The 10,306-nt window shown below is 39.7% G+C and overlaps 1 protein-coding gene across 1 annotated transcript in view; it reads right to left on the bottom strand.

Annotated features, from left to right (window-relative positions):
- TXLNB (taxilin beta) overlaps positions 1 to 9,958 on the bottom strand; it is a 36,995-nt gene extending 27,037 nt beyond the window's left edge. The window contains exons 1-3 of the mRNA XM_079939432.1: positions 9,910 to 9,958; positions 7,232 to 7,684; positions 609 to 700 (exon numbers count right to left, since the gene is read on the bottom strand). Coding sequence (XP_079795558.1) covers positions 609 to 700; positions 7,232 to 7,670 — 531 coding nt within the window. The 5' untranslated portion in view covers positions 7,671 to 7,684; positions 9,910 to 9,958. The remainder of the gene's footprint in view (positions 1 to 608; positions 701 to 7,231; positions 7,685 to 9,909) is intronic.
- Between the last annotated feature and the right edge of the window lie 348 nt (positions 9,959 to 10,306).

Consider the following 10,306-nt stretch of genomic DNA (forward strand, 5'->3'; position numbering starts at 1 on the left):
GCCAGTGGTCCTACCTTATAGAGAGGGAGACTGCATGGGAGGACCTATAACTGGAAACAAAACAATCCATGTCAAATGCTTTGCCATCGTGGGGGACAAGGAGAAGAATGTAGATCAAAGAGAATGAGTGAATGAATCAATCAATAAAGTCATCAAGAATAAATGAGAATGTGTCACAAACTGAGGGGTGGGATTAACCCTCTGCCTTCTTGAGGGGACCACCCCCTCAAAAAATCTGTGTACAAGAACCGGATGAAAGTTTGCCTTTATTCTAGTGTATTTCTGTTTTATTACAAAGGCAAAAAGAACTTTTAAATATTCACAATTTTTAATTATGATTCTTCCATCTCCCAAATTATGCACATAATTGAAGGTGGAGTAGACTCCAACTGTATCCTCTTTCTTCCTTTTGCTGTTATTCCTCAGTTTTCCTGTTTCTTTTTATTTCTTTCTTTCTTTTTTAAAAATTCTGCCTTTATGAATTCTGGCTTTGATTTGTCTGAGGTAACCAGCTATAATGATATACCTGAAAAACTAACAGCATCCTTTTCTCAGCTCTAACCAGAGCTTGAATCTTTCTGACAAAAAGGGCTAATCAAAGAACTTACCAATTCAGCATACTTCTTGAATAAAAAATCAAGCTTTTCCTCAGGAGTTTGCAACTTGTTCAGATTTTGCATTAGCAGATTGGCTTCTTTGCCTTAAAAGAAAACAAAGACCATAAAGACATTTTAAAAAATAAGTGTTGAACTTGATGTCAAATGATAAGAGTTAGAATCTCAGGTTGTCTGCTTGTTAGCTGCTATCCAACCTTGGCCAAGCCACTTCACTTGTCTGAGCCGCAGATGTAATTTTGTTTTTTTTCCCCTGTATGAAGGAATGATACCTATTTTGCAGAATAAGTGATTAGATGAGAAGTTTGTAAAAATGTGTGGTACAGTGTCAGGCTCCTGGTAGATTCTCAATAAATGTCTGCTATTAGGGTAGTCCCCAAATTTTCATCCCCAGAATCCATTCTTGTTACTTCCCCCCATGTTCTAAATATTCCAAGGGATTTTGAACATTCTGAAAATATTCAAAAGAATAAAAAACACTGACTTTATGAAAGAATAAATCATCCACTTCCCCATGTTAATTATCTAAGAAAAGAAGCAAACCAGCCTATCCAAATATCTGACTACTGTGAAACAGCCAGCATTAATACATGGAGCTGTTAAAATTCCAGCCCAAAGCAGAGAAACATGACAGTTTAGGCTGCCCATGTTTTTGGTTTTGTTCCTTTAGTACCTCTTTGCTCTTTTGTGGGGGGGAGGGGAACCAATTCTCTTGTTTCTGTGCATGAGGCTGCTCCATGAAGTTTGGGTGGAATGACTCTGGTTGTATTTCCTAACAAGTGGGGAATAAAGTCAAAATATAGAGAAAATGGACCCAAGACATGCAGGGCCTTTTTCATAGGCCTTTTTGTGTCTCTCTGGCTGCAGATTTAGCCTCCCTGGGTCTTCCCTTCTCTCACCCAGGCCTTAATCTCTGTTGGCAGTTTCATTTTGTTTCCAGCTGGAGTTTATGCTACATTTAAAAACTCATCTGTTCCTGATTATTTGACAGTGAGCCTCAGATTCTTTCTTTGCTTTCCCCATTGTTCTTCCTTTTGTCCTCTTCAGCTCACACTGCCTGGTTAGCCTTTCTGTGATGCCTGGAAATCTTGTCTTTCAGTGCCCACTGGGCTGAGCATTGTAGGCAGGAGCCAGACCCTGAGGCCTACGTGTAGGTACCACTGAATGTATCTTTGCAAACAGCAGGGCCAAGGTGGAGCAGCATCCCCATCCTCACCCACCTGTGACGGCCACCCTTTCTAATCAGGGTTGGGAGGTCAGACCATACAGTGGAGCCCAAGTTTCCTGATATAAATCTGCTTAAGAATATTAACAACTTTGACAACCTCTCCCCCAAGAACAGCCATGTCTCCTTTGCTGGAATTTTTGCTTTCATCCTGGAGAGGCAGATATATCATGGAATTAGGATTGCCAGATGAAATACAGGACATGGGACACACTCGTAGTAAAAAATAATGGTTTGTTTATCTGAAATTCAAAGTTCCCTGGGCAGCTTGTATTTTCATTTGCTAAAACTGATAACTCTAACGGCATCAAAGAATTTTAGGTCTAGAAGGAACTTCAAAGAGCACCCAGACAACTGGTTAATTTTATAGATTAAGAATCGAAAGCCCAGAGAAGTCCAAAGTTACATAATCAGTACTGGCAGAGCCAAGGCTTGAATCCAAGGTTTGTCTACTTGCTCTAAATCACTCCACTCCCATGTGGAATTTTGATGCCAGGGAAACCTAGAGAAATTAAAGGAAACTTTTTTGAAGAAAGTGACCTCATTCCTAACAGCTGGTTTCATCTATATTTGCCCAGTGAATCAGCTCAGATTAGAGACACAGTCTGAGACAGGGGAGAAGGTGGGGGTGAGTGGTGCCCCACCAGCAATCCAATATGGCCTGTGGCATAATGCTGCCTTTAAACTGGTAAGCTCTGCGCTCCGCCGCCACCAGGCGTGGCCTTGAGTGATTTCTGTAGCAGCAGGGACAGACTTGTGTTGGTCAGGCCATCCCCTCACCCTTGTCTTCAGTTTGTGCTCACATGCTGACTGCTGTCCTGCGTTGGAGGATCATCCATTAAAGGCAAGAGCCTGCACTGTTGGCCAGATTCGGCCCAGGACCCCACACAGTGTTTGGCCCACGGCAAGTGTTTAGTTACTCTTGGTAATAATAGAACAAAGCCAACCTGTGCACTAATATCATGTAAGTCAAGTAAACGCTGTCCAGAAGACAGCTCTGTGATCAGCTAGAGGAAAGGCAGGTCTTCCCCTCCCCTGTGACATTTAATGTATGCTTAGCATACCTCTCAGTGTGAGTATCAACGTAGAAAACCGTATCGTGTCTTGAGTGAGTCCAGTGGGCCTCTTTTTCTCTCCACATTCAGTATCTTCTCCCCCTTTTGTTTTCTTTAATGATGAGAACAGGTGTTTTTTGTTTTTTTTTAATTGTCACACTCACTGAGGTGTCTTTCTGCTCTCATATTCTCTTATTTTGTATAGAAGTTTAACATTCAGATGCATCAGTCTGCCCTTCAAAAATGATTTCAACAAAAAAATCCAAGAAACTGGAGACAAGCATGTATGGAATACGTAACTTTGTAACGTCAGAGAGCTTAATTTGTAAACTTCCATTGGTTTCACTGGACTAGAGTGCTGTGTGGGATTATGTTGAGGAGGGGGATAGACAGAGACCCACCCATCTTCTAAGAAAGGCTATAATTTACAATTTTAGGAAATGGGGTCATTTGGTGACAGTGTCTGACACAAGAGGAAAAATCGGCTTTATGTGTTTAAGGTGCTAGCAATTTCTTAGCTATAACTGTAAAGAAAACTTTCTTAAAAAGAAAACAACTTTGAGCCTAATAATGAGATTATTCCAGGGAAAACAAAATAAAGCAAAACCTTACAATAAAAAAGAATAATATCAGAAAAAGCAGTAAGAAATAAATACATCCATTCCCAACTTGGGTCAGAAGAAAGTACTCATCATTTTTCCCAAGACAAATTTTTCTTTTCTCTTACTTCACTTACTCCTCCAAACCCTCCTTTCCTTTCAGGATCTGGCCTAAGTTTGAGCTTCTCTATGAATCTACTCATAGACCCTTCAGTCTCTGTGGATTCCTCTCTCTCCTAAATTCTTCTGGTTTTCTACCATTTCTTCCAGAAAATTTAGTATTTATATCAAAGCAACAGTTTATTTCCTTCTCAGAGTGAAACTAGAAAAAAAATCAAGCTAAAATCTTATAAAATAGACTACCTGGGAAGGTGACCATTCTAAGGCAGAGTAAGTCAATGGCCAAAAAGATTTTAGAAAATCAATGTCCTAGTCAAGATGCTACTCAGAAGGTAGAACTGAAACTCACCTGTCACTGGAAAGATGAAACCAATTAACTGAACTGTAGCTCAATTAAATGCTCCTCAACCAACGTATCAATTATTTTTATATATCTTTGGCCCTGTAATATTAGTGACTTCAGGTCTGCATCTTGCTTTCTTTATGACTAATCTCACAACCACATCAATTAGTTGAATAATTTTTTTTTTGGCAGACTTTAAAACTCTCTAGGCTTTAATTTCCCTCTCAGTAAATCAGTGAGTTGACTAGATAGATTCTGAGCTCAGAATGGACCTGTGGATCAGCTTTGTTTTTCTCGTGGGTTTATGCTTCAAACCTATGAATTCCTACTCAATCAGTTATCAATCTAAATATCAGAAGGGATATTACATTTTATCATTGTTTTGTGCTTCTTACTACGTGGGACTTGTGCAGCCCACGTAACGCTGACAGAGAAGAGATTAATAAGACACTTGTGAGCTGGAAGATGGGGTGGGGGAAGGAAGGGGGACACTTAGATGTTAAGAGGACATGTCATGGTGCTGTATCATGTGGAATCTGTTTTTCGTTTTGGTCAATGCCAAGGAGAAAGTGACTCCACCAACTAAAGAGATTTCAAAGTGTTCCCCCAGCTGCTCCAGTGTATAATATGTTAACTGTGGGAGGATATGCAGCCTGTAAAGGAAAAACAAGTCTTGAGTGCTTGGGTTGTAGAGACATTTCCCAAATATTCAGAGGTGTTCTGTGAAAGATGGGTGTTTTTGGTCCAATAAATTTAGGAAATGTTGTAAACTGTGCCCATCACTATTGGAGATTTTTCACTATTGTATATATTAGAGGTCAGAGAGTTCTGGCAGTTAGGAGACAAGCTTGGTCTGAAATCTCAAATATCCCAAAGTATATACTTTGGAAAATTTGGGGTTATTGAGTCAGAACATTTCAGTATCTCAAATGTATCAATAAAGCAAATGTTATCTGATAAACATACAATAATTAAAGACTCATCTTTGATCAAATATGTAAGCAAAGACTAAAGATATATCTTCAGGTATGGATTGAATGACATACTAATATTCTATAAAAGCTTCAAATAGTTTCTAAAAGAAGACCACAGCCGGCACTTTATATTTTCTCCACATGGGTGGAGGAAGAACTTTCTGAAGCATCAGAACCATTGCTTCCGCAATCTGTTTGTGTCAAAATTACCCAGGGTGCCTTGGCCCCAGTCCAGACCTACCAATTCTGAATCTCTCTGCTCAGCCACAGCATTTTTGACAAATTCTGCATTTGATTCCAATGCACAGTAAGTTTGAAATCATTGGTCTAGACCATAGTGTAGTATCATTTAATTGAAAAATAGCCAAGAAACCTGTGAAAACCACTTGCAGATAATTGAAATGATGTTTAAAATATTTAAATTAGCTTAAAAATATTGTTTTGGGCTTCCCTGGTGGCGCAGTGGTTGAGAATCTGCCTGCCAATGCAGGGGACATGGGTTCGGGCCCTGGTCTGGGAGGATCCCACATGCTGCGGAGCAACTGGGCCCGTGAGCCACAACTACTGAGCCTGCGTGTCTGGAGCCTGTGCTCCGCAACAAGAGAGGCTGCGATGGTGAGAGGCCCGCGCACCACGATGAAGAGTGGCCCCCGCTCGCCGCAACTAGAGAAAGCCCTCGCACAGAAACGAAGACCCAACACAGCCAAAAATAATCAATTAATTAAAAAAATTGTTTTAACCCATAATAGAGCTGAAATAGTACAATGTTTAGAAGAATATACTGATAGTGTTCAGAGGAACAGCATGAAAGTGTCAGCAGCTTATACACATGTAATTAGAGTGGACCCACCTGGGCACTCTGATCACAAACATTGGTTCTGATAAACATTCAGTTGAACTTTGGTAACTTATTGAAAGTGGCAGAATTAGTTGTGAAATTTTTTCTTTCTTTAAGAATTTTTTTGATTATTTGGTAAGTATGCAGTTAATACAGACTTTGAAATAACTTATGGAAGACAGAATAGAAACCAAAATTGGTCATGTTTAACTTCACCCCTGCTTTCTTCATACCTATCCCCCCATTATAACACATAGGAATTCCTATGTAGAAGTAGTTTCAAAGTGATAAAGCCAAAGAACTTTCCTGGTTTGGAATACTTAAAATCATTCACCTCTGCGATGTGATTTTGTTTTATCTTACGGAAAGTTTAACAATGACTAATGTAAAAGGTTATTTCTGAGATGCCTTGGATAGGGAAGAAAAAATAGCTCTGTAACACAGAGCAACTTTATTCTGTTTCCCAGAGTTCCAAAACACTAAAGTGATTCTAATCTTGCACTTTAGAACTTGGTGTTATCTGGGTTCATCTTTATGCTAAGTAGGTAAAGTAGCTGTCTGAATGTGTCCTTTAGCCCTTCTTGAAAGCATTGCCAGCAGTGGTTTCACGCGCCAAAGTGAGGTCCTATGACAGCATAGACATACTTTGGGGTTTACACGTAACTTGTCCACTGGAGTCTGACTCCAGTGCCCATGATCTTTTACTCTCCCACACTGTCTTCCAGAAACGAATAAGATGGGACCACTGTCTCAATAGATTCTCCCTCCAGCTTGGGAGGCAGGTATATAAACAAATGATTGCTGCAGAAAATTTCATGACGACGGAAGGTGATGCTAACTACCTGGGCATGTCAGGGAATGTATCACATAGGAGGTGGTAATTGTAGTGAGTGTTTCAGTGAAATTCACCAAGACAAGCAGAGGGACGCTCCTATGTGCAGTAACATGCTCTCACTTATAGCTAAACAATTAACTCTCTCATCCTTCTTTCACAGCCATTTTTGGTGTTACCAATCCTCCGTGCTCTCCTAACAATTTTCCTGTGCCTGTTGTAGCACTTATCCTATATAACAATTAGTGTACATGTTTATTTTTCCCTCCAGACCTAGAGCTCCTTAACAAAAGACTTTTTTATCTTTGTGTACCTCATAAAGACTAGGCATTAGTAAATATTTGCTGAACCAGTGAACTAATGAGAGTAAAATTGTTTTCTGAGATTTTCAACATTCTATAATTAATACATTTCTGAAGAGCTTTGTTAAATTAAAAAATATTTTATATATGTAGTAATGGAACACACTACTAAGGGGCTGAGGATAAGTACAGTAAGGTACTGGTGATCCTGAAGGAAGCTATTGTGGTAAAATCCAGATATGAGATGTGGCTCTTAGCAAGATTGGAGGAAGTGCCCCTTTTTAGGAATAATTCAAAGAAAAGTCATACATTAGAATGTAACTACTTGCCTAATCCTTTTAGAATTTTCTTCTCCAGTTTTTGCTCTTTATTGCTGACAGGCTCTTTGGACGTGGGCGGCTCTCCAGAGGCCGGAGGTTCTCTCTCCGTCTCTTCAGCGGCCTCCTCGCAGGCCCTGTCCTCATTGTCAGGTGGTGCTGCGTTCTCAGGCTGCTCCTTGGCCGTGGTGGGACCCTCTTTCCCTGCCGTGCTGACAGCAGACCCGTACGTGTTAATGATGTCTTCCAGTTGTCGGTTCAGTTCTTCAGAGATATCATGGGCTCCCCGTTCAGGCTGCACACCTGCCTCCTCCTCAGGTGCTAGGAGTGGGGTTGAGGAATCCTGATCATCTTGCTTCTCAAGGCCATTTTGACTGGGCAATACTGAACTGTCCCCCACAGGTGTTGACTGTGGCTCCCCCGACAGCTGTACAGACTGATTGGTCTCCATACTGGGAGTGGTATCTGGTGGTAAGCACAGCCAGCGTTGATGTGGTTAACCCAGTTACAGGTAAATGGTAAGGCTATTCCCACATGGGCACCTACTAATTACAGTTTCTAACATAGAATGAATGTACTTCCACAAACCGTCAATATTGCAATTAGTTGAGTAGGAACAGTGAGAAGCATCTTTCCAAATCGAGTCTTACCATTAGCATATTTTTGGTTTTGGTCTTTAAATTCTGATAGTATCTCCTATTACTGATGTTAACAGAGTAATTCAAGATACCGTTTTTCATGGTCATATTTGTCATTTTGCTTAGAATAGCCAGTTTGTGATACCATTCTCTTATATAATTCTATGTAGATTTACAGTCGTTATAAATACATAGATATATACATTTAACGTTTAAATTTAAATTGGTGCTTTTTCCCCAAAGTTAAAACATTGAATACAAGAGCCATTGACCTTACTAAAATCATTCATAATGATAACATTCTAAACTCTATTTTAATCCATATTGATTAGTATGAGTCCATTAATATAAATGAATTATTATATTGGATACAGGAGATACTTGCTTGTCTGGTATTTTCCTTTTCCCAAATGAGCAACATGTAATTGTCAATCAGAAAAACACTTTTTATTTTCTGAAGTTCAAACCAGCCTCATTTTTGGAATAAGAGAGAATGAGGAAAGGTATAAATTAACTAATGAACTTGTATGGAAACATGGTGATGCTCATAATAACAATTCCTTGAGTTTCTATACCTTTTTGTTCTGATATAAAAACTGACTTTCTTTTAGAAAAAAAACAGATTGCAACTTTCTTGTCTCAGTCAAGGAGCTCTAGGATAACAATACTTGTTAAGAAATAGAAATGTCTAAAAAGCAGGGAGGGAATGAACTAGGGGAATAATCCAGGTATAATATGGGCTCTTTGGAAATAGGGGGTGAGGAATGGGCTGAGGGTTTCTGGCTATCACCATTTCTAGTGTTGCAGTACCTTTGGCTTAGACCTTTAAGTTATGGTGCGCTTTATTTGTAAATAATATTTAATGGTGATGCTGCTAATTAGCAGCATACAATTACGACAGGGTCCTAATAACACACAGGTTTTGCTGTTGTGGTGGCATGAAAGCGAAAACGAAAACATACTGCTCCATGTGCTATGCAGCTTCCTCCTCTGGTTCTTAGGGCAGGCAATGTCAAATGCTCGAATGCAAACAACAGAAAATTCAATGTACAGACATTGCCACCTACCTGTGGCCCTCACCAAATACTCATTAACTTTGAAGGAAGTACTTTTTTCTCTCATTTATTTTAATTCACCATCTTTATTATCAAACGATGCAGTAAACAGCTTCATTGTCTTCATCACTGGAATTCTTTATCCTGACCCCTGCTTGTTGGGCACACACATCTATATATAACTTGTGCTTCCCCTGAACTTGGAGAAAGACACATGGCACCTGCTGTCCAGCCAGAAGTTATTTTAAGCTCTTCTAAAAGGAGCCCTGGCCTTTAGCACTTCGTCTTTGGAAATCAAGGGAAGAGAATACTTTTTAAATCAAACTGAAAACAGTAAACATTTATTGGTTTAAATCCATATGTGGGTTTTAAAGTGTTAGGGAGCCTCCTGAGGATGAAATAAAATCTAAAGTAAACCAAACTTTAAAGCAATGAATTTAAAACTGATTGTCCATAGGAATTTTAGTGTGGTTAGTCTAAATGCAAGCGTTTTGTTTGTATTTGATTTATTCTTCATTCATCAGAGGCCATAATCATTGATTTTTTTAATATTAAGTCCATGGATCTCCTTTAAACTCATGCTCCACATTTACTTTAAAACAGAATAACTGAGTTGTTGTAAACCACAGGACAACTCAATTCCTAAAAGTAGCCTCAAGACAAATCCACAAGAGGAAAAAAACAAAGAACTCTGTTACTTTTAAATTCTCTTTCTATATCAATCAGTTTTACAGCAAGGGATTATTTCTGTTTTATTTTCTATAAACTTCATTGCCCATCTTTTGCCTCCTCTGAGAGAGAATTTTTCACTTGTCCTGGCAGTCCCAACAGATTACCACACACACATCCCTTCCTGAGCAACACATTTTAATTGTAAATAAAACAATGGAAAGTTCTTCAACAGTTCCCTGGCAGTCTCAAAGTTGCAAGTTTTGAACACCACAAACCGCACCCTACATCATCTCACAGGGCTTGGGGGAGTGTTTTTCATACTTACCAGAAGGCAAGGTGCTAAGCAGAGAGAGAAAGGAGAGGCAAGAGGCAGCAAGCTAGTCAAGCAGCAGCAACAGCAGGAGACAGGCGGGGGCTGAGTTCTTACCAGGAAGAGAGAAACCAAACACACACACACACACACATGCAGCAGGAGAGCAGGGAGGGGGTGGGGAGGGGAGAGGAACATCCTGTGACACAGCAAGAGAGAAATACACTCAAGCTTTAGTAGCTGTCTCCTGGGCAAATGTCTTAGAAAAGAGAAGCAGCTGGTACATCTTATCAGACTCCATGTTTTGTCCTTTAAAAAATATTTAAACTCTCAGTACATAGCCCCTTTGCTAGCGCAGTTTTTCACCATTGTTGTTCTTTGGGGCAGAGATCAGTTTTTCTTATTTCTTGGT

The sequence above is a fragment of the Stenella coeruleoalba genome (genome assembly GCF_951394435.1).
Source record: "Stenella coeruleoalba genome assembly, chromosome: 12".
NCBI lineage: Eukaryota > Metazoa > Chordata > Mammalia > Artiodactyla > Delphinidae > Stenella > Stenella coeruleoalba.